This window comes from Paramormyrops kingsleyae, chromosome 25 (assembly GCF_048594095.1).
Source record: "Paramormyrops kingsleyae isolate MSU_618 chromosome 25, PKINGS_0.4, whole genome shotgun sequence".
Lineage (NCBI taxonomy): Eukaryota > Metazoa > Chordata > Actinopteri > Osteoglossiformes > Mormyridae > Paramormyrops > Paramormyrops kingsleyae.
In genome coordinates, this window is record NC_132821.1 from 27,384,447 (window position 1) to 27,408,565 (window position 24,119).

At 45.6% G+C, this 24,119-nt stretch overlaps 1 protein-coding gene, 1 long non-coding RNA gene and 1 other non-coding gene across 6 annotated transcripts; all 3 read right to left on the reverse strand.

Moving 5' to 3' along the window:
- Positions 1-9,706: 9,706 nt before the first annotated feature.
- LOC140582863 (uncharacterized) lies at positions 9,707-12,400 on the reverse strand. Of its 4 annotated transcripts, XR_011985655.1 has the most exons (4): positions 10,900-12,321; positions 10,584-10,656; positions 10,216-10,371; positions 9,707-10,021 (listed from the first exon to the last, which is right to left on the reverse strand). It is a non-coding gene; the product is annotated as an uncharacterized lncRNA (long non-coding RNA). The 4 variants fall into 4 exon arrangements; XR_011985656.1 differs by lacking the exon at positions 10,900-12,321 and adding an exon at positions 12,328-12,400 and having other exon boundaries at positions 10,016-10,371; XR_011985657.1 differs by having other exon boundaries at positions 10,016-10,283.
- A 2,075-nt stretch (positions 12,401-14,475) lies between these two features.
- exosc9 (exosome component 9) lies at positions 14,476-20,177 on the reverse strand. The gene is made up of 12 exons (XM_023829524.2): positions 20,011-20,177; positions 19,619-19,713; positions 19,356-19,475; positions 18,885-18,987; positions 17,905-18,042; positions 17,620-17,702; positions 17,404-17,536; positions 17,077-17,165; positions 16,380-16,526; positions 16,078-16,247; positions 15,906-15,984; positions 14,476-15,378 (listed from the first exon to the last, which is right to left on the reverse strand). The coding sequence occupies exons 1-12, from the start codon at positions 20,074-20,076 to the stop codon at positions 15,300-15,302; spliced, it is 1,302 nt and encodes a 433-aa protein (XP_023685292.2). The 5' UTR covers positions 20,077-20,177; the 3' UTR covers positions 14,476-15,299.
- A 2,530-nt stretch (positions 20,178-22,707) lies between these two features.
- Positions 22,708-22,780, reverse strand: trnaf-gaa (transfer RNA phenylalanine (anticodon GAA)). Its single transcript has one exon. It is a non-coding gene; the product is annotated as a tRNA-Phe (tRNA).
- Positions 22,781-24,119: the final 1,339 nt, after the last annotated feature.

A 24,119-nucleotide genomic window follows, 5' to 3' on the forward strand; every position in this document is an offset into this window, starting at 1 on the left:
CTGCCGGCGCCAGTCAGTTCTCGTTTCAGTTAACTGTATTTTTTAGAATGAACCCCCCCCCCCTTCATCATGCCCTGCTTTAAGCTATATTCTCTTTTTCCTCTATTCATTGTATGTTCTTTATAATTCTATTGCATCCCACAATTCCCCCTTTTGGTCTCCGCAAGGAGATCACCCTGATTATGCTGATTATTAATATTTTGCCTTATTTATGAAATTTTGCATTCCCCCTTTTGATCTCCACTAGGAGATCACCCTATTGGAGGGGAGATGTAGATCAAAGCTGTCCAGATGACCCTTGCCCCTCTCCAGCCCGACAGGCAGGAGAGGCATCATCTGCGCATAGGTGTCATCCTGCTTCTCTATCACGGTAGTGATGAGACGAATTGACAGTGCGCGCAGGCAGGGAATACAACAACACCCGCAAGTAACTAAAATTGCAGCAAAAGTAGCAATGGATAATAAAAGCGAGCCCATTAAGCCTTTCCACTGTCCGAACACCGAGGTCAGCCAAGCATCCCAGATGTTATTGATCCCGGAGTGTGCATGCATCGTTTTGGAGAGGGTCTGGAGACCCTCGAGTGCCCTGGTCACTGAGCCGTCTGGTGCTGTGTTGTTGGGAATGTAAGTACAGCATACTTCCCCAAACATAGCGCACACTCCCCCCTTTAGGACTCCAAAGAGTTCCACACACAATCCTGTCCATCCAGCCTAGGAAGGAGGGCAAAAACCCTGAGCTTCAGGGAAATTCCACTCCCAGCCCGCCACAGGCGGGGTCCATGGCTGGCATGGCTCACAAACCACTAATCATTAACACTTTAAGCATTTTAAGCATCACACATAACACCCTTGTTTCCCCCAACATTCCATTTTTATCTTGATCTTCATCCTGGTCCTAGTGTTGTCTGGTGGTGGATGAGGTGCTTTTGTTCTTTATGGTCGTTGGAGCAGGGGTGGACTCCCCTGCTCTGGTTGCTCAGGTCAGGGGATTATTCTGCCCCTTCTGTTGAGACCTGAGTTGCGTCTAGTTCAGCCGAACTGACGCTCTGGGTTCCTTCCCTCAGGGCCTCCTGGATCTCTGCTGTGGTTCTCCCTGGGTCCTCCGCAGCCGCGCACTGGCTCCAGTGAAACCACGTGTCGCCTTTGCCTTTCAGACGAACCGCGTGTGATGTCCTCTCCGTAACTTGGAAGGGGCCCGTCCACCTGGGCTCTGACCACTTCCGTTTGATGACTTTCAGGAGGACCCACTCCGCCGTGTGTGGTTTGGCTGGCTGGTTCTCTGGTCTCGCCTCCTGGATCTGTTTAGAGAAATCTGCAACGAGACCTTGCAAACAATCATAATATGCCCTAGGATTTTGCTCCCCCTTCTTGTCGGGGGTCCAGGTTAACCCTTTCTGGGGTCCTGGGAACTGCCTGCCTGTCTGGAGCTCAAAGGGGGTGAACCCGGTCCCCCTGTTTATGGAACACCTCACTGACATCATTGCCAGTGGTAAAGCGTCAACCCAATTCATTTTGGTCTGCGCGCATTTTGCCAATTTTTGTTTTATTGTTTGGTTCATTCGCTCCACTTTTCCCTGGGACTGCGGATGATACACAGTTCCAAACGCATGTCTCAATCACAATGCTTTCTCTACCGTCCGGAGGTCCTCGTTCTTAAAGTGGGACCCATTGTCTGACCGAATCCTGTTGGGAAACCCGTGTCGTGGTATATACTGATTAATCAGACTAGTGGTATATACTGATTAATCTTACTCTGCCATAGCCCCTCCTTCTGCTAATTTCAGGGCCTCGATAACCGCTATCACCTCGGCTCTCTGGGCTGACTGGGCTCCCCCCAGTCTGTCTGCCTTCAAGGTTACATACTCCTGGCCTTGTCTGGCCACCACTGCATACCCTGCCTGCAAACCTGTGTCTGTTCTAAAACAACACCCATCTGTAAACCAATCGTCTGTTTTCTCTATTTTTTCTGCCTCTAAGTCTGGTCTGACTTTCTCCTCCTTCTGAACTCGGTACTCACACTCGTGTGGTTCTCCCCCGCTCATGTGGAAAAATTCGTGAGAAAAATTCAGATTAGGTGCTTCTAGTATTTCACTAAGTCTCTGTTGCCTGAGTGACGTCATGGTAAACATCTGTGAATTCACATAAGCCACCACACTGTGCGAGGTCAGAATGTGCAGCGGATGTCCCATCACTATGTGTGCTGTTTTCTGAATAATTTTGGCCACTCCCGCCACGTGCCTTGTGCATGCGGGGTGTCTTTTTTCTGTAGTATCGAGTTTTACGCTGACGTACATCAGCACTCTCCTCTCCCCCCTTTTTTCTGAAACAGGATGCCGTTGACGACCTCTCCTGTTTCCGAAACATCCAAGTGAAACGGGAGAGAGTAATCTGGGAGGGCTAGGTCCGCGGCCTGTGCTAGCCTCTGCTTTAAGGTGATAAACGCCTCCTCAGATGCTTGGTCCCAGTTAAGGGGCATCCTGAGGTTACGTAGGCCGTGTTCTCGGACAAGGGCCCTCAGGGGCTGTGTAAGCCCCGTGTAATCTGGAATGTAGGTGCGACTGTAACCTGTGAGCCCTAGGAAAGATAACATGTCTTTTACTGTGATGGGCTTTGGGTAATGCAAGATAGCCGACCGATGAGCTGGGGAGAGGCCTGTTCCTGCCCCCGACAACACTCGTCCTAGGAAGGTCACTGCTGTCCTAGCAATCTGCAATTTGTCTTTACTGACCTTAAAGCCTTTTTCTGACAGAAGGCGCAGCACTGACTGGGTGGCCTGTAGGGCCGCCTCCGCTGTTGGGACCGCGATCAAAAGATCGTCCACGTATTGGACGAGGGTGACACCGTCCGGGAGAGGACACCCCTGCAAAGCCTGCTTCAGGACCTGGTTAAAGATACCTGGAGAAAGGGCAAACCCTTGAGGCAGGCGGGTGTACCGCAGCTGGCAGCCCCTATAAGTGAATGAGAATATGTCCCTACACTCCTCTGCTAGGGGCAAACAGAAAAAAGCATTTGCTAGATCAATGCATGTGAACCATTTTTGTTGCGGGGTCAGATTAGTTAGGGCAACATATGGGTTTGGGACTGGAACAGTAGGGGTCAGCAGGAGGTTGTTTATGGCGCGTAAGTCGTGGGCCATCCGATATTTGCCTGTGCCGGGTTTTGCCACTGGGAGGATGGGGGTGTTCCACTGAGACGTGGAGGGCTCTAACACCCCGGCCCGCAAGAGGCCCTCTATAGTCTCAGCTATCCCTTCCTCCGCCGCCAGCTTGTGCGGGTACTGTCTGAGCCAGAGGGGACCCTCCCCTGATCGAAGTTGGAACTGCACTGGCGTGCAGGATATTAGACCTACATCTGTGGGGCTGGTGGACCTCAGCGAGACGCCAAAAGGGCCGCCGCCTTTGGGTGGTCCATCTTTTCACACCTGTGATCTCTAGCTATCTGCTCATGTTGCAGGAGGGCTGTGTCCTGTGTTGTGACCTGTATGCGATAGGTACTGCAGGAGGGCGAGAAGGAGACCTGTGGGATCTGGGTCTGTACCCAGTCCTCAGTTTCTCTGGCCCGTTTCACCATCGGGCCCAAATCCTTGGCCTGGTGGAGGGCCAGAGAGACATGTGGGACAGCTTCCTGTCCCATCATGTACCAGGGCAGCTGTTCTGGGGTAAGCAGTGTGGCTGAGGCTACCCCTTCGGGACCCACATATAAGTTCTCAGAGGCAACTTGCCACTGCTGGCCTTCTAGTTGCTCAACAAACAGTTCCTCATACCAATCAGTACTATCCCTGTCGTAGGAAAGGGTCACATGAGGAGGGTCAGGTGGGGGTACATAGGGTTCTAGGAGCGAGATCCAGGGCCGCCACGCTGAGTAGGCCGCCAGGATGCCAGTCAGGCTGGGTTCCAGTAGGCCCCAATAGATGTCTGCTAGGGCCTGACTCTGGACCGGCTGTACCAGCCACTGTCCCGTGCCCGCGGTGCGGGCGTCGCACCGCAGGCGAGTGCCCTCCGGCAGGGTGACCACCAGTCCGTCTGCACTACACAGGATCAAGGCCCCCAGCTTCACCAGCATGTCCCGTCCCAGGAGGTTCACTGGAACGGAAGAAGACACCACGAACGGGTGGAGAAAGGTCTGTTTTCCCACCGCAACCTTCACCGGTTTAGTCACTGGCAGTCTCTGTTCTTCCCCTGAGAAGCCCACAACGGTCACTGTTGAGGTAGGCAGATGATGTTGTTGTGGAACCACGTTAAGAGTGGAATACGTGGCTCCCGTGTCTACCAGAAATGGCAGTTCTTTGTCCATGACCATAAGGGACAGCGTAGGGTCTGCCTCCCCTGCGTCCCGGGCCGCTCGCGGGAACCATCATTGTGAGGAGGGGTACCAGTCCCACTCCCCTGCCTCCACTGCTGGATATTGTCCTGCTGTGGGAGCCGCTTGGGGGTTGGGTGCCATCACCTGTGGATCGGTTGACAGTCCCTGGTCTCCAGGAGGTCCTCCCCTGCCGCGTATACTGGCCGGGACAGGTGCTGGGCAATGTCTTGCCCAGTGTCCTTCTGCCCGGCACCTGAAACAGACACCTGACGGTGGTCCTCTTTGCGGCGAGCCCCTTCCCCAGCCCCTGTATCCCCGACCCCAACCGCCTCGGCCCCTTCCCCATTGCTGGCCCCACCTCCCCTGTTGGTAGGTGGGTGGCCCATTCCAAGGGCCGGGCAGGTATATGGGTGGTCCCCCTGGGGACACCCCAGCCACCATCTGCTTTCCCTACTCTTTCCTTTTAGCTTCATTAGCCTTTTGCCTCGCTTCGCCCACCTGCAGCTTCAGTAATTGTGTCTGTAATTCCTTAAGGTTGCTCTTTTCCTTTTCTGCTTCCTCTTGTGCCCTCTGCAAATGGTGTACTACATGCCGGTCCCACACATGGGAGTCTGCTCCCGGGAGTTCCGGGTTGCCCAGTATAGCTGACCTAACTGCCTCTGGGACCCCCTCCATTACTGCCCGCCTAAACCACTCCCGCTGCACCCCTTCCTGCCCCGGGTGGCACCCGGTTCAACGGGTCCAATCCTCTTTACATTTATCCAAATATTCTCTAGGGTGAACCTTAGGGTCCCATGTAAACTTTGGGACGGCTGCTCCACTAGGGGCGGGGAACATCTCCCGCATGGCGTCACCCAAGTGCATCACCACCATCGTCAGACACATATTGTCTGCATATGTAATAGTCCCTGCTCTGTCTTCTACGCCCTGTAGGGAATGTTTAGTCAAGCAGCGGGCTGCCACCGCCCGGAAATCTCCCAGTGCAAGCGTCATGCCCTGAGTGAGTTGGTCTAACTTCTCCATCCACTGTCCTCCCCCCTCTGCCGGGGGGGGCATTTTATCTGCCAAGGCCTGCACATCTCCTATAGAGAAAGGTTTATACCTTTCCCTTCCATTGCCTGCTCCCCTCAATAGGGGGAGCTGCTTGCCTCTGGAGCGCAGGCCGTATCTATTTCCAGACGGGCCTGGCAGTCCCTCTATGTACTCCTCGCTGAGTCCGTCTATCTGTAGGGCCACTTCTGTCTCCTCCTCCTCCAGTAACCCTAACAACTGGCCCAGCACCTCTACTTTCTTCTGCGTCTGGCCGCTGAGGCCTAGCTCTCTCCCTGGTGTGACGGGTTTAGCACATCCACCTCCCCCTAGGTTCTCTGCCTGTTCCCTCAATACTCTGTTGCTAAATGCTGGCTGCTCTTGTGCCCTTGTATTTTCACGGACATCTGACCTGTCTCTTTTCAATTGACTAGAGCACTCAGATCCTACGTCTGAGTCCCTGTCTGACTCCTCCTCTGTCTTCCCAGACCGGACACAGTCTGAGACTTCCTGAGTATCCTGTGTTCGAATGTGGAGGGTTCCTCCTGTCACATTGATCATGGGGCACATATGGGCCGGGGGCGCTGTTGAGAGCGCCTCCCTACCCTTATACGCTGAGGGACGATCCCCATGTTTTACTTGTTTTTCTTTTACGGGAGGGAGTGACTTACACTCCCCCTTTTCCTCACTATGGAGGTGGTCTGTCCCTTGCCAAAATATGGCTAATCTCGCTCACACTCTCCTTTCCTTCTCATGTCTCTCTGCCTCTTTTTTCCACTTCCCTTTCTGCACTATACTGGCTGTCGCCCTCTGCCTTGCTGCTTCGTCCCTTTGGCTAGCATGCTCTCTCTCCTTTTTCCACAGTAATTCTCCGAGTGAGCGCTTATCCTCTACTCGACACCCGGCGCTTCGAACCGCCCCACACATACGCTCCCCGGCATCAGCTACCTCCTTCTCTTTATCTCCTTCACCACTTGCCCCTTCTATGGCTTCCTTCACCACCTGGATCTGCTTTACTAGTGGCTTTCACACTGCATTTTCCGGGGGCACCCATCCCCCGTCATCTAGCTCCCGATCAAACTCGCGGTCCATTTTTAATCTGTCCTGACTGTTTTGATCCCTTGTCTAACAGCCCTTCTGCCTCCGGATGTGGGTTCAGCCACCCACACTTAGTACACCTCCTTATCCTAGTCGAATGTCCTACCAACAAACACCACCAATACATAAATCAACAACTTCTAAAATAATAAGACTATATTCAGAGCAGCTCACTGTTGTGTCCCCCCTGAACAGGGCACGTCCCACAAGCTCAATCCCAGTCAAACAGGCCCGCCCCCAGCCGAAACCCCCCCCCCGATCTCCAGCAATGTCAACTTGGAAGGGGGTGTTCTGTACGCACAACTGAGACAACCCAGGTGGGAGTCAGCTTATCGGCCGCACTACCGGTGTTCTGACTCAACCAAGGCCAGCAAAATAGCCTTCAGGCGTCACACACCCTCCCGAGAGTCCAAGCTAGGGGTGTTCTTAGAACTCACCCTAGGCGAGGTCCTGCTCGGCAGTTGTAATGAACGCCCGAGGTACCCGTCGGCCCTGCCCGTACTGAGTCAGCGGGTGCGGCCGGGCTGGCACGCTTTTGGGCATCCAATTGCTGAGAACTCCCCTTCGGTTCTGACAAACCGTAAGACCGCAAGCAGTGACAGCAGAGCCACGGGCAGCTCGACCAACAGAGAGCGAGCGGCGAGCACCCTGAACAGGAAGAACCCACAACCCTGCTCGCACACAACTCAGCACATGACAGTCTTGGTGACAATTTCAGAGCAGACACTCCTGAAATATCGACTTGGCTTTTTTCACATTTTTATCAGAGAAGGAAGAGGCAGAAAGAAATCAGCATGGGCTTAAGTTGCACAAAGGTGCAGGGACTGAAAAAAGAAAAGCTTCAGGGCCAAAAGAAAAAGCCCGCTCACCTCAGAGTGTGGAGGAAGCTGAGAAAGCTTGGAAAGAAAGATAAAGCTGTGCTCAGCATGGATCAAGCCAGCGGTGACTTGGCCAAGGGCACAGAGAATCAGAGCCCAGGTCCTAAAAGCACCAAATCTGAAAGTGAATTGGTGAAACTGGCCCTAGAACAGAATGAAGCTCCAAAGACAGACATTAAACACGTCGAGGATAGGGAGAGGAGCGGAGGACAGGAGCCTACTGGGGTGGACCAGGAGATGGGCAACCCAGAAAAAGGGCTACCTGTAGAGAACATGGAGGAGGATGGAGGAGGACAGGAGCCTACTGGGGAGGACCAGGAGATGGGCAACCCAGAAAAAGGGCTACCTGTAGAGGACATGGAGGAGGATGGAGGAGGACAGGAGCCTACTGGGGAGGTCCAGGAGATGGGCAAAGCAGAACAAGAGCCACCTGTAGAGGACATGGAGGAGGATGGAGGAGGACAGGAGCCTACTGGGGAGGACCAGGAGATGGGCAACCCAGAAAAAGGGCTACCTGTAGAGGACATGGAGGAGGATGGAGGAGGACAGGAGCCTACTGGGGAGGTCCAGGAGATGGGCAAAGCAGAAAAAGAGCCACCTGTAGAGGACATGGAGGAGGATGGAGGAGGACATGAGCCTACTGGGGAGGACCAGGAGATGGGCAACCCAGAAAAAGGGCTACCTGTAGAGGACATGGAGGAGGATGAAGGAGGACAGGAGCCTACTGGGGAGGTCCAGGAGATGGGCAACCCAGAAAAAGGGCTACCTGTAGAGGACATGGAGGAGGATGGAGGAGGACAGGAGCCTACTGGGGAGGACCAGGAGATGGGCAACCCAGAAAAAGGGCTACCTGTAGAGGACATGGAGGAGGATGGAGGAGGACAGGAGCCTACTGGGGAGGACCAGGAGATGGGCAACCCAGAAAAAGGGCTACCTGTAGAGGACATGGAGGAGGATGGAGGAGGACAGGAGCCTACTGGGGAGGTCCAGGAGATGGGCAAAGCAGAACAAGAGCCACCTGTAGAGGACATGAAGGAGGATGGAGGAGGACAGGAGCCTACTGGGGAGGACCAGGAGATGGGCAACCCAGAAAAAGGGCTACCTGTAGAGGACATGGAGGAGGACAGGAGCTTACTGGGGAGGTCCAGGAGATGGGCAAAGCAGAACAAGAGCCACCTGTAGAGGACATGGAGGAGGATGGAGGAGGACATGAGCCTACTGGGGAGGACCAGGAGATGGGCAACCCAGAAAAAGGGCTACCTGTAGAGGACATGGAGGAGGATGAAGGAGGACAGGAGCCTACTGGGGAGGACCAGGAGATGGGCAACCCAGAAAAATGGCTACCTGTAGAGGACATGGAGGAGGATGGAGGAGGACAGGAGCCTACTGGGGAGGACCAGGAGATGGGCAACCCAGAAAAAGGGCTACCTGTAGAGAACATGGAGGAGGATGGAGGACTACAGGAGCCTACTGGGGAGGTCCAGGAGATGGGCAAAGGAGAACAAGAGCCACCTATAGAGGACATGGAGAAGGATGGAGGAGGGCAGGGGCTACTTGTAGATGACCCATACTTGGCACTAACCTGTTTCGCTGAAGAAACTGTTGAAAGTGTTTTGGACCTCAGTTACTCTTCTATATATTATTTGAGTTTTGTATACAGGGAAATATTATTATTTCTTTTTTTTTATTTTTACATCCTATAACTTGGATTTGTTTACTTGGAAACTGGTTGCTGTTAATAAATGTGCTATAAAATGATTGCTTAAGTATGACTCAGTATTTCTTTATTTTTATGTTTATATCCTATAATTAATTACTTTGAAACTAGTTGCTGTAAATATAGGTGGTATAAGATGATTGTTTAACTATAACTTGTTTGTTGTTTATAAGTACTTAGTAATTTCAAAACCAGGCTGAAAAGCCATCTTTTCAACATTGCATATAAAATAGTTACTTCCTCTCGGAAGAGGAAAAAGCAGTAACACTTTACTTGAGGGGGCACAGATACTTAGGAGTAACTCGGTTATTATTGCTGAAGTACAAATCATGCACAAATGCTGTAGCTACTGGAGATGAAAGATGCATAAATTTTCATTAATGATGAACAAACATGAGATGAGCACTTGACTTGTGTTATTTATTATTTCTTCCTCCAGTAGTTTGCAAAGGTTTGCAGAATTAACAGATATACAGAGCGCCCCCCCCCCCAGTCTAACCGGCAATGTTACTCAACGCTGACCAGGCCGGAGTAGCTTAGTTGGGAGCGTGTTAGACTGATGATCTCATGGCTGTTGGTTCAATCCCAGGTTCTTGCAGTACTCAGCGCAGATGCTGGTGCAGACAGCTGGGCTGGCTTTGGCCTTCATCAGCACACTGCACAAATCCTTGTCGCTGTTGTAAAATAAGGCTGGCTAGCGGTGGTGCAGTGATTGGCACTGTTGCTTCACGCCTCTGGGACCTGGGCTCAAGTTTCCGACAGGGTTCCATGCGTGTGGCGTTTGCATGTTCTCCCCGTGTCATCATGGGGTTTCTTCCAGGTATACAAATTAAGGGTGGCTAATGCAGCCAAGTGTTTTGGGTACACTTAGGACAGGACTATTCAAATCACAGTCCTCACCATCTGAACCCTGAACCCATCCTCAGTGATTTTGAAGGGAAATGTTATGCGTCTGAATGACTTGGCTTTTATACGAGGTTACTGACAAACACTGCGTCTTTAAAAATAACAAAATAAGCCACAGAACCACAGATATTACTAACATGCAGCTTCATATATTTTCATGAAAAGCAACACTGTGGACACTTCCTTAATCAAATATTTACATGTAATGTACATCACAATAATTATTTTCTGTTCACAAAAATACAAAAAATCCCAGACAGGTACAGAGATTCCGACTGATCTCACCTGCTCTTTCAAGAGCATAATTCCTCCACTGGACTGGATGGAACAGATCTCTCTGTGCTTGTTCATTGCTATAAGCAGTAGACCATCCATTACCCTCTCCTCACGCTCACATGGGTCCACCAGAAGAAACGCTAAGAGGGATTAAGTCTCTCTCTTCTGGGGTGTATTGTAGGGGAGGTTAACATTTATTATGTTATAATTACATTATGTACACAATGGATTTTACTATATTGCACAACGGAATTTAACAATTATGTGCATCATCTGTTTGTGGAGGAACTGAACAAGATGCAGATGGTACAGAAATTTCTACTGTTTAAGGTAAGTGCAAGACACTGAAGATGACATGACAGTTCAGTGATACTCACGATGGTCACCTCTTCTCCCTGAACTCCGACGTCTGGTCATCGGAAGTGGCACAGTGCTGTGATAGCCGCTATGCTATATGCATAAAAACACAGACATTACAGGCACAACAACAATAAAGCATAAAAGTGTATTCAAAGTTTCAGAACTGCATTTTGATTATTATATTTAGTTTCTAGCTGCATAAATGGACACAGCTAGGCATTTCCCACTAGGATGGTACCTGAACCATACAGTGAAATGAGGACCTAAAAACCTAGACTGAGTCTCAGACCACAGGGTTTAAAGGCAATTTAGAAATTATAAAAATAAAATTACCATTTCACCTGATACTACACACGATGACTCTGTGTCAAGACACTTGGAGTTTCTAAGACATCTTTCCAACTGAAGATATTTCAAGTATATCAGAATAAAGTTAATGAGGTCAAATGATATTTTACTGTGTTTGTGCAGTAAATACATTATTTTGTTTAGTAAAAACCCAGGACAGATTTTGGGCAAAGTCAATAAGTAAATGAATACTGCAGCGTGAAGGCAGCTCTTCGTGTTGGACTGACGCCAGCTTGTAAATAGTTCTCAGTAATCGCTTGTGTGATTATAAATGTGCTGTGTTATGTCATGTATAGTGGTTAATGGTTATTGTTGTGCATGGTGTGTGTATGTGTGTCCGCGCTTCCACCGTGTGTATGAGGAGTAAATGGCGGGGCGACGTGCACGGTGGGCAGTGCGAGTGTGTGGGTGTAGTAGTGCGGGTGTAATAAAAGTCATCTGGTGATTAAACTCCGAACTATCTCTCGTGTTTAATTATTGGCAGCATGGTTCGGCGGCCCACTAATTCAATACTTTATTGTAAATGATGTAGTGTGTGTGTGTGTGTGTGCTCGCGCGCGCGCGCGCAAGTTAGCCAGTCTGCGTGGCGCGCGCCGTTGAGTCACGTGGCAGCCGGGAGCGCCAATCGAGAGCCGCAGCGCGAACACAGACACCGCAGTACATTTGGGAGAGAAATGGAAACTGAAGTATCGATCTTATTAAACTGGTATTGATTACTATCAACACCAACATTATTATCGATATTATCCATGCTTGGATCGATCCGCCCACCACTACCCACAAATATGAGTCACAACCAAAGCACAGCTCATCCTCCTGGTTTGCTCATTAAACATAAGAAAACAATTACTAACCTATCCAAGCCCGGCATTTCTTTATGGCAACCGAGTTCATTGCAATATTCACTCATATAGTACAGGCCAACACGTACATTTAATTCTCATTTTTTTTTAAATACACTCGTTTACCATTTTCTCTCTTACGGAGCATAGAATAAACGTATAATCCCTTTAGTCTACAAAATCACTGAATATATAAAACGTATAAGAGTATTTTTCAGGGGAAAAAATCCGTAAGTTTTTAAAAAAAGAAATGTCAGGGAGTTAAAGAGCAGAAGTTTTACTATACAGGGATTTCCAAAAATGTACCTATCGGGTACCTACACCGTAAAAAGCGGCAATATTAATAAATTACACTCTATATGTTATAGCCTAAGCAGTGTTAAAGAAAAGAAACCGAAAAACCTAGAGGGAAAAACACACAATCAGCCAAAAAGTCCATCATTCGCACGATCTACGCAAGTAACCTCTCATTTCTAGAAAAGATTTCATGCGCTCATTGTTTAAAATCTCAGATTAAAACGGCACGCGCTGACGTAGCGAATTTATTTCGAAAAAAATGCAAGAATTTTACGAAACTGTCAGGAACAAGAGGAGATGCAAACTAGAGCCCTGCGCGGGACTATTTTTTTAATCCCGCTCCCGCCCACTCCCGCTGAATTTCTGACCATTACCGCCCAATCCCGCCCGCTGTCTCTGTCACTCCCGCCCACGACAATCTAAAACCCGCCCAATCCCGTGAGATTTGCGTTGGGACCCGCAGGATCCCTCTCCCAATGCAGGGCTCTAATGCAAGCTGAGGCGCCGAAGTCACCAGATTCGGCTCCGTGTCGCTGCCACACCCCGTAACGCCCACTTCATGGAAGTACCGAAAGTACGGTACCTGGTGCGGTGGAAAAACGTAAGTTTTTAAAAAAAGAAATGTCAGGGAGTTAAAAAGCAGAAGTTTTACTTCGCTGCGGTATGTTACTATGCAGGGATTTCCAAAAATGTACCTATCGGGTACCTACACCGTAAAACAGTTGTAAACAACACCTTCAGTTGGAAAGATGTCTTAGAAACTCCAAGTGTCTTGACACAGAGTCATCGTGTGTAGTATCAGGTGAAATGGTAATTTTATTCTTATAATTTCTAAATTGCCTTTAAACCCTGTGGCCTGAGACTCAGTCTAGGTTTTTAGGTCCTCATTTCACTGTATGGTTCAGGTACCATCCTAGTGGGAAATGCCTAGCTGTGTCCATTTATGCAGCTAGAAACTAAATATAATAATCAAAATGCAGTTCTGAAACTTTGAATACACTTTTATGCTTTATTGTTGTTGTGCCTGTAATGTCTGTGTTTTTATGTATATAGCATAGCGGCTATCACAGCCAGAATGAAGCTCCAAAGACAGACATTAAACCTGTCGAGGATAGGGAGCGGAGGACAGGAGCCTACTGGGGAGGACCAGGAGATGGGCAAAGCAGAAAAAGGGCTACCTGTAGAGGACATGGAGGAGGACAGGAGCCTACTGGGGAGGACCAGGAGATGGGCAACCCAGAAAAAGGGCTACCTGTAGAGGACATGGAGGAGGATGGAGGAGGACAGGAGCCTACTGGGGAGGACCAGGAGATGGGCAACCCAATAAAAGGGCTACCTGTAGAGGACATGGAGGAGGATGGAGGAGGACAGGAGCCTACTGGGGAGGATCAGGAGATGGGCAACCCAGAAAAAGGGCTACCTGTAGAGGACATGGAGGAGGATGGAGGAGGACAGGAGCCTACTGGGGAGGACCAGGAGATGGGCAACCCAGAAAAAGGGCTACCTGTAGAGGACATGGAGGAGGATGGAGGAGGACAGGAGCCTACTGGGGAGGTCCAGGAGATGGGCAAAGCAGAACAAGAGCCACCTGTAGAGGACATGGAGAAGGATGGAGGAGGGCAGGGGCTACTTGTAGATGACCCATACTTGGCACTTACCTGTTTCGCTGAAGAAACTGTAGAAAGTGTTTTGGACCTCAGTTACTCTTTTATATATTATTTGAGTTTTGTATTCAGGGAAATATTATTATTTCTTTTTTTTTATTTTTACATCCTATAACTTGGATACATTTGTTTACTTGGAAACTGGTTGCTGTAAATAAATGTGCTATAAAATGATTGCTTAAGTATGACTCAGTATTTCTTTATTTTTATGTTTATATCCTATAATTAATTACTTTGAAACTAGTTGGTGTAAATATAGGTGGTATAAGATGATTGTTTAACTATAACTTGTTTGTTGTTTATAAGTACTTAGTAATTTCAAAACCAGGCTGAAAAGCCATCTTTTCAACATTGTATATAAAATAGTCTAAGATAATCAGTTATTTTAATGAATTATTTTTTGCAAATACTTTCTCACTTCTTTTGTGTTTATTTTAATTCCCTGTCATTTTCTTTTCTTTCTTTTCTTCAGTTCAAGTGTCTGTTGGGCACTTTTTAAACCCTGTGGTGTTATATAAATAAATATTGATATATGTGTAATGCCAAGCTGTCCCCAGGGCTTGGTTATGAGGTCGGCAAAAACAGTTACTTCCTCTCAGAAGAGGAAAAAGCAGTAACACTTTACTTGAGGGGGCACAGATACTTAGGAGTAACTCGGTTATTATTGCTGAAGTACAAATCATGCACAAATGCTGTAGCTACTGGAGATGAAAGATGCATCAATTTTCATTAATGATGAACAAGCATGAGATGAGCACTTGACTTGTGTTATTTATTATTTCTTCCTCCAGTAGTTTGCAAAGGTTTGCAGAATTAACAGATATACAGTAGCGCCCCCCCCCCCAGTCTAACCGGCAATGTTATTCAACGCTGACCAGGCCGGAGTAGCTTAGCTGGGAGCGTGTTAGACTGATGATCTCATGGCTGTTGGTTCAATCCCAGGTTCTTGCAGTACTCAGCGCAGATGCTGGTGCAGACGGCTGGGCTGGCTTTGGCCTTCATCAGCACACTGCACAAATTCTTGTCGCTGTTGTAAAATAAGGCTGGCTAGCGGTGGTGCAGTGATTGCTTCACGCCTCTGGGACCTGGGCTCAAGTTTCCGACAGGGTTCCATGCGTGTGGCGTTTGCATGTTCTCCCCGTGTCATCATGGGGTTTCTTCCAGGTATACAAATTAAGGGTGGCTAATGCAGCCAAGTGTTTTGGGTACACTTAGGACAGGACTATTCAAATCACAGTCCTCACCATCTGAACCCTGCTGGTTTTCCAGCCTTCCTTTAACTGTCAGCCAGGTGTGAAGCCTCTGACCAATCAAAATCAGTAATTATTAAACTAACCGCATGGGAGAACTGAAAACACGGCCTGGATTTGGAATCCACGTCCAGATTTGAAGAGCTCTGACTTAGTACATTGATTTTCACATTTTTCTTTACTCCAGTTAATCTTTATTGCTACTTCATCTTACAGCTTAATCAAAATATCCAAATATATCAATATAATTTTCAATGAACATTTTTCATAGGCGTAATGAGCAGACATACAGTGTGTAATTTACTGCTGGTGCTCCTTGAGTCAGATGCCTGTCAATGGGCAAGTTTCCTCTTCTTCTTCTTCTTTTTCGATGCACTTGTAGCTTGTTTCTGCCCACTGCTCATCTCCTCCCTGTTAAAACAAGCAAAGTTAGCAGCTTCTTAAACATGTTGTGCCTTGTGGCTAAAGGGGCAATAACTCTGCAATCCCGTGACCAACACCACCATTCAGAAAGGAACACTTTGTTGCAAGGAGATAGTTCAGTGCTACCACATTACAAGTAAATCAAAGTGGTCATTTTATGGTCTTTCTGAACATTTTCTTATTTTACATAAAGGCGAACTCTGACATCACTAAATTTAAAGGTAACTACTGGAAACGCACGATGACAACACAACAATGGTTAACATTCCTTAAGACAAAACTAAATTTTACATAAAATGTACAGACCTACAGAACAAAAGGTTTAATTAACTGGAGACGGAAAAAAATTTATTGAATGAAAGGATAAAAAAAAAAATTCTTTCTTCTGAAAGGAAAGTATACCTTAAGAGTTATTTAATTAATTACTGTACATAGCAACATTTTGTAACACCAGAAAGATATACAATATCACAAAAAGGACTGTACATAAAAATATCTACATATATTTGCCTTACCTAAAATCCTTTACTTCTACTCCTTGATGCAATATTACAACCTCTTCCTCTTCACTGTCTGAGATAACTACAACATCCCCTGAAAAAAGAAGAGTACAATTCAGTCACTTTGGGCACGAACACAAAGAATACATTTTTAGACAGTTAACATGACCCATAAATTAACACTTGCCTTTCTTAGATGTGATGGTTTCTGATTCAGGCTGTTTTTCAGGTCCACCCTGCTCTATATCATCTTCTTCCTCCTCCTCCTCCTCCTCCATTTCATCCAACCCCCAAGCATTCTGCAGGCCCTCTCCCACCTGGCCTGTTCCTGGGGCACGTACCACTGGTGAGGGGACACTCCGTTTGTCAAGGAAGGGCAGGAGGTCAAGAAGGCACAGTCACGTCTAACCGTACAGGCACACAGAATGTTTCCAGCTAACAAAGGTCTCTCCCTGAAAGTCAGACCAGCAGCTTTAAACCGAAGGATACGTGTCACATGGAGCCCCCGTTCTGCAGATGATGTCCTCGGCCTTCTCCTCAATATCGATCATCTCGACAGGGGCAATCTCACTCTTCAGGGCTGTGATTCGTTCTTTCGCCATTGATTCCGCAAAGCCAAATTTGCCGCCTTCTTTCCTGCACATATATGTAAAGCTTGCTGTGAAACCAACCAAAGCTGTGGCCTGTACTACGAAGCGGGGTTACTGGCTTATCGGGGTAACTTGTCGGATTTAAGGTACCACAGTTTAAATGGACTTCATATTCGCTCACTTACATTTTGCCCAGACTACCTTAAATCCAACAAGTTACCCCGATAAGCCAGTAACCCCGCTTCGTAGTACAGGCCACAGGACATTAAACCCAAAACAAACCTAAACAGTTCCTACTGCAGTTCACTAAGCTGTATTACCAAATAGGTGACTGATTTAAAATTACGCCCCCCCCCCCAACCCAGCACAAAAGTTTGATACCAACACTGGTATCAGTGATTCTGAAGGGAGATGTTATGCGTCTGAATGACTTGGCTTTTATATGAGGTTACTGACAAACACTGCGTCTTTAAAAATAATGGTACGCAACTGGTACCAATAGTGTACAATTCCAGTTAAGAGAAAAACCTCTCACCCGGATCGATGGTTTAAACCTCAACGGAGAGGCCTTTGGAAATAAAATTCCAAATACATACCTAACTTTCCTGTCATTTTCCAAGGCTTTATTGATTAGTTCTGTTATCTCACAGACCTTGACGCTTGCAATCTTGCTACATCGAAGAACCTGTAAAATGATGCATTTACATTTTGCCAAAGTACTGCAGCGCACATCAGATTTAACAAAATAAGCCACAGAACCACAGATATTACTAACATGCAGCTTCATATATTTTCATGAAAAGCAACACTGTGGACATTTCCTTAATCAAATATTTACATGTAATGTACATCACAATAATTATTTTCTGTTCACAAAAATACAAAAAATCCCAGACAGGTACAGAGATTCCGACTGATCTCACCTGCTCTTTCAAGAGCATAATTCCTCCACTGGACTGGATGGAACAGATCTCTCTGTGCTTGTTCATTGCTATAACCAGTAGACCATCCATCACCCTCTCCTCACGCTCACATGGGTCCACCAGAAGAAAAGTTCTGTGAAAGAACAGAAATGACAATTCAGTAGAGCGCCCCACGGTGGATGCATAGAGCGATGCAACGAAGGAAAGCAGACTTACCCTTGCTGGAAAAAGGAAAAGCTGACAGAAACAGGCATGTGGTAAATGCTAAGAGGGATTAAGTCTCTCTCTTCTGGGGTGTACTGTAGGGGAGGTTAACATTTATTATGTTATAATTACATTATGTACACAATGGATTTTACTATATTGCACAACGGGATTTAACAATTATGTGCATCATCTGTTTGTGGAGGAACTGAACAAGATGCAGATGGTACAGAAATTTCTACTGTTTAAGGTAAGTGCAAGACACTGAAGATGACATGACAGTTCAGTGATACTCACGATGGTCACCTCTTCTCCCTGAATTCCGACGTCTGGTCGTCGGAAGTGGCACAGTGCTGTGATAGCCGCTATGCTCGCTGCATCCATGATATTGCCATCATGGTTCAACACATGCACATCTATCCTTATCTTCCATACCTGAAAACAAGCAAATACTCCTAAACCTTCAGTATTTTTGTTGTTGTTGTTTTGACAGAATGTTTTGCATTGAGGTTGTATGTACCTACACAACCAGTCAAAAGTTTTTGGACACCACAGGTTTTATAAAAAGGTTTTATAAAAAAAGATTTTTCATTTTTGTTAAGCACTGGAAAATGGAGTGAACAACTATGAATGAAAATACAAGTCAAATAAAACAAGTTTCCTTTAAACACAGAAAGTCTCTAACTGCATGTCTGACATCCTATTAAGTGGTTGTGTGGTGATGCCATAGTCAAATTCTAGGCTGTCCTTTAACTTAAAATGCACTAGTTAACTGATTCATCCCATGCAGCTCAGATCAGTATTTAATCCCCCTTGTAGAAAGAATGCCTCAAATTTTCCCTGCTGTTATAACTGCTAGAGGAGGTTACTTTGATGAATCAAAGATATGACATTTTCTTGCTAATAAAGGTAATCAAATGGTGTACATTTATTCTTTAGCAAATATTAAGTGTATTTTTAGTAAATGTTAAGTAACACGCAAATGTAGAAAAATCTCATTGTGTGCAAAAACTTTTGTCTGGTAGTGTACATAAAAACACAGACATTACAGGCACAACAACAATAAAGCATAAAAGTGTATTCAAAGTTTCAGAACTGCATTTTGATTATTATACTTAGTTTCTAGCTGCATAACTGAGGCCTCACAATAAATGGACACAGCTTTTCCCACTAGGATGGTACCTGAACCATACAGTTAAATGAGGACCCAGAAACCTAGACTGAGTCTCAGACCATTGCGTTTAAAGGCAATTTAGAAATTATAAAAATAAAATTACCTTTTCACCTGATACTACACACAATGACTCTGTGTCAAGACACTTGGAGTTTCTAAGACATCTTTCCAACAGCCTATTCAACGTCACATGTAATTCAGACTGTCTGAAAGAAAAGAGGCAAGGGAGAAGTCAGTATTGAAAAGAAATGCACATGTCTTTGTTTTGGGAAATGAACAGACAGATGACATGCAAATCTAAACCGACTGAAAGAACATTAAGAACCATCAGGTTTATGACAAAGGAGAAAACGCGATGCATTTAATAGTCAAACATTATCAACAACCTGCTCCCAAGACTTCAATTAAGAGACATTGCTATTTTAGAATCATGAACTGCTTCAGTTATCTAATCGCAAAATTAACAATAAGCATGAATTCTGAATCAGCTTTAAAACTGTACAATTATACATGCACGCTTGCTATTTACTACAACTGTTGAGTTTTACATTACCGAATGATAAATATACCGTACCTGCCAGATTCAAAGGCAGGTGAAGCCATAGGCGATAGCTCCAAGTTGATGAACATAATCCCCTCCGTTGGTCGATTATCTTTAGGAGCTACCAGTTCACACGACACTTGAGCCAAAACTCTGCATGTTAAAAACACACACACACAGATCCCACAACTGTAATTTGTACTCAACAATGAAGACATTTTAAAGACTGAAATTAGCCTAAATATTATAGGGCTAAATGACTAACGAACATCACAACTAGGGCTAAAATTATTAACCTTGTCTTTCCCACGTCAACAACGCAACATCCATAATCGGTTCCAAATGTAATCTTGATGTTTCTGTAATCATACGTCTGCCTTCCATCCAAACGCTGCCGGAAATAATGAAAAAAATGTGAGCTAGATGCAAAACATCGAAAAAGATTAGGCTTGTGATGCAGGGATGTATATTCCACTGAGCAGAATTCCACGTGCTAACACGATTTTAAATCAGCTTTCATGAAACTGTGCCATTCTAACATATTCATTTTGTTGGATTATAATCCGTGAAAATAATGGAGCTACCTATATCATATGCATTTTAAAGTCACGTTGTGACATGGAGGATTACGCGAACTTCAATAAAAGTAACGCCTGCAATTTGACTTGCTTATTCTACGGAACTTTACCTTTTTCTCTTCAATTGCCTTCAACAGAAACTGCCGTTCGCAATTTGACAATGGCGTTTCTCTCATGTTTTAAATAATAAAAATAGAGACAATCTCCCAAGCACACTACCCACACTTTGCTTCTACTGTTTCTTTCCCTTACGTTCAGGCGCACGTTTATGACGTCACTTTGTTTGAGCGATTTTAACCCTTTAAATTTGGGGACATTCGGATTCAGAAATGTGTTTAGATCTAACTAGGTACCCCCCAGGGGGGCTCTGCCTGGGCACCTGAAACTTCAATGACTGATAGGTATTGCGCGCACCAGTGCTTAATATCGATGCGATTCCACTGGTTTTGCAAAAATGCAATCAACATACTGCAGTGTTATTATGGGAGCTGGCCCACGTTTCTGGGATATCTGAAATGTGCATATCACTCAATAACATTCGGTTTACATCTTCACTGCATTCCTTATTTATTTTAATTCATGGTTCTTTTATTGTTGTGCAAAGCAACATATGTAGGTGAGGAAGATAATACAGCACAAGCATACAGCTGTCAGTGAGCCAACTTAGGCACTAGTGCTGATAGGCTATGTTTCCAGTGAGTGACCAATATCAAGTGCAAGGTTATGTGAACAAGGACCATACAAAATCACACATAACCTAATACCAGGAAAGCTCTTCAAATAAAGCAAGAGTACACCTTTGTGGGAGAAGCGCAAAGTAATACGTAAGTGATTGAAGCTAAGATGAGTCTTAAGAAAAAATAACATGTTCCATCAAGATTTGAAATCAGATTGCTGGATTTAGAGTCCAGAGTGCTATTCATTACACCAAGGTTCTTCAACTCGGGACCTCGACTCCAAATCCAGGCCGTGTTTTCAGTTCTCCCAAGTAGTTGTTTAATAATAACTGATTCTGATTGGTCAGAGGCTTCACACCTGACTGACAGGTAAAGGAAGGCTGGAAAACCAGCAGTGCTCGGACCTCGAGGACCGTGAGTTGAATAACCCTGCATTACACCATGAAACACTTAAGTCAATGAACACGTAGCTGGAACAAAATAGAGATAAGGGCTTATGCTGGATCAATGAGTAAGGTGCTCAAGCCATTACGGAAGCAAGTGTGTCTCACAATGTCCCCCGATGGCCCGTTTCAGATTCTAATGCGAGTAATGAAGTATGTAGGGCATTATTTTCCAACCCAGTCCCCGGGGACCGCTAGACAGTCCGCGTTTTTGCCCCCTCCCAGCGCACCTGACTCATCGAACGTCAACCAACTTTCTATAACCTGGGTAGTATCATAGTTTTGGCACCAGATGGAGCCGCTGCTCTATTCTTTCATATTATAGTTCACGTTGCGCTAGTGTAATGGTCTCCAACTGTGAGTAACCACACATTCTAACCGATGATTTGAAGTAGTTTGGTCTTCACCAGCTTTTTTCATTGGTGTGATGTTTATGATGGCTGTGTTCAGAATGTCGAAGTGAACGAAGTAACTCTTTCGAAAGATTAGGCTGCTATAAGCATGTAATGGGGTACATCGTTTAAGATGTATTTTAGTAAAAGAGGATTGGAGATTGTTTTAAAAATAAAGCACATTTTTGGAAAAAAATATATTCGGGTTTTTTTTGCTTTTGTCTTTAGTGCTGTCCCACTTTTGCTGAAGGTGCTAGTATTAAAGTGGGACAGTATTTTTTAGGTAAATTGGACACATTTTTACATGTAAATAATATAGATCGGGGTACCCAACTTTTCGATCGCGATTGACCATTGTTTGTAGGTAGATCACGATACGATAAAAGAATAATACAGTATACCAAGGAATGTTACATGGAGATTTGAAGACACTCATGTAGTGAAAATTACTTATTTGAAGTAGCTAGATCTTGTGAACAAACTTTTACAATGGTTTGTTTTCTTGGTCAATGAAATATTGCTTTGTACAATTAAAGTAGGCTACTCTATACATCAAAACCACTGTCCTACTTTACCTGAACAAGCTCATAAAGAAATGAGAGGCGCCTGTCTAGGTTTTATCCCATTTAATTCTAAAATATTACATAGATTGTTTTAATGTCCATACAAATCGGTTAAAGGAGACATGCAGCTAATACAAAAAAAGATTAGTTTGGGCAAATGTCTTTCATTGGATTTTTCTAAATCAATTACCAAAGAATCTCCCACTTTGCATAGTTCACCCTATTTCAGTTTTACTTTTCGCTCTTCAGACAGACTTCGAACTCGCAGCCTTTGGACCTAAGTCAGTCTAACAATGTTATCACCATGGAGGGTCTTCATCTGGGTCCTAAAGTCTTCTCTCGGTTTCAAATTTCGTTTTGTTCCCCTTTCTCTATTTCTTCCTCCCGTCTTCCCTACCATTTTCTTTCACCCTCCCTCAACCTAAACAGAACGTACTCGGCTCGGCGCTACAAATCGCTCGCCTAGGATGTGTGAAGTAGTAGGATCGATACCCCAATTCTCCATAGGTCGTTGATTACCTTACCTTTTAAAATCAGATTCTTCTCACCGTAATGACTTGATCCTTAGCCACTCAGGCGCTCCTCCCAACAGCGCTTACATGCAGAGTTGGTTACTAATCGAAATGATTTAATAGCAACATGAATTCGTAATCAAAATATCGGAATATCCCAGCATTGTCTCGCATTTCACCTCAGATAGGAGTGAAAAGCTGAGAAAACACCTCAGTCCACTGCCGAAACCCGGGATCGAACCAGGGACCTTTAGATCTTCAGTCTAACGCTCTCCCAACTGAGCTATTTCGGCAGATACATGCATGAGTTTCGAACCTGTGTACTGACGCTAATTAAAAAAAAAAAAAAATCGCATTAATGAGAAATTGAACTAATTGTATATACACTCACCTAAAGGATTATTAGGAACACCTGTTCAATTTCTCATTAATGCAATTATCTAATCAACCAATCACATGGCAGTTGCTTCAATGCATTTAGGGGTGTGGTCCTGGTCAAGACAATCTCCTGAACTCCGAACTGAATGTCAGAATGGGAAAGAAAGGTGATTTAAGCAATTTTGATTTTGAGTATTTCACAATCTGCTCAATTACTGGGATTTTCACGCACAACCATTTCTACGGTTTACAAAGAATGGTGTGCAAAGGGAAAAACATCCAGTATGCGGCAGTCCTGTGGGCGAAAATGCCTTGTTGATGCTAGAGGTCAGAGGAGAATGGACCGACTGATTCAAGCTGATAGAAGAGCAACTTTGACTGAAATAACCACTCGTTACAACTGAGGTATGCAGCAAAGCATTTGTGAAGCCACAACACGCACAACCTTGAGGCGGATGGGCTACAACAGCAGAAGACCCCACCGGGTACCACTCATCTCCACTACAAATAGGAAAAAGAGGCTACAATTTGCACGAGCTCACCAAAATTGGACAGTTGAAGACTGGAAGAATGTTGCCTGGTCTGATGAGTCTCGATTTCTGTTGAGACATTCAAATGGTAGAGTCAGAATTTGGCGTAAACAGAATGAGAACATGGATCCATCATGCCTTGTTACCACTGTGCAGGCTGGTGGTGGTGGTGTAATGGTGTGGGGGATGTTTTCTTGGCACACTTTAGGCCCCTTAGTGCCAATTGGGCATCATTTAAATGCCACGGCCTACCTGAGCATTGTTTCTGACCATGTCCATCCCTTTATGACCACCATCTACCCATCCTCTGATGGCTACTTCCAGCAGGATAATGCACCATGTCACAAAGCTCGAATCATTTCAAATTGGTTTCTTGAACATGACAATGAGTTCACTGTACTAAAATGGCCCCCACAGTCACCAGATCTCAACCCAATAGAGCATCTTTGGGATGTGGTGGAACGGGAGCTTCGTGCCCTGGATGTGCATCCCACAAATCTCCATCAACTGCAAGATGCTATCCTATCAATATGGGCCAACATTTCTGAACAATGCTTTCAGCACCTTGTTGAATCAATTCCACATAGAATTAAGGCAGTTCTGAAGGCGAAAGGGGGTCAAACACCTTATTAGTATGGTGTTCCTAATAATCCTTTAGGTGTGTGTATAGTTGCTTTTATAACTTTATAACAAGAGGAGTTACCTATTCATTACCTATTCAAGC

What these genes read in the sequence shown, in the direction of transcription:
- exosc9 (XM_023829524.2), bottom strand. Translation starts at nt 20,076, where the DNA reads ATGAGAGAAACGCCATTGTCAAATTGCGAACGGCAGTTTCTGTTGAAG. An exon ending in TTATGCTCTTGAAAGAGCAG is followed by an intron (nt 17,166 to 17,403) that starts GTGAGATCAGTC and finishes ATCATTTTACAG; the next exon opens with GTTCTTCGATGTAGCAAGAT. An exon ending in GAAAATGACAGGAAAGTTAG is followed by an intron (nt 16,527 to 17,076) that starts GTATGTATTTGG and finishes ATATATGTGCAG; the next exon opens with GAAAGAAGGCGGCAAATTTG.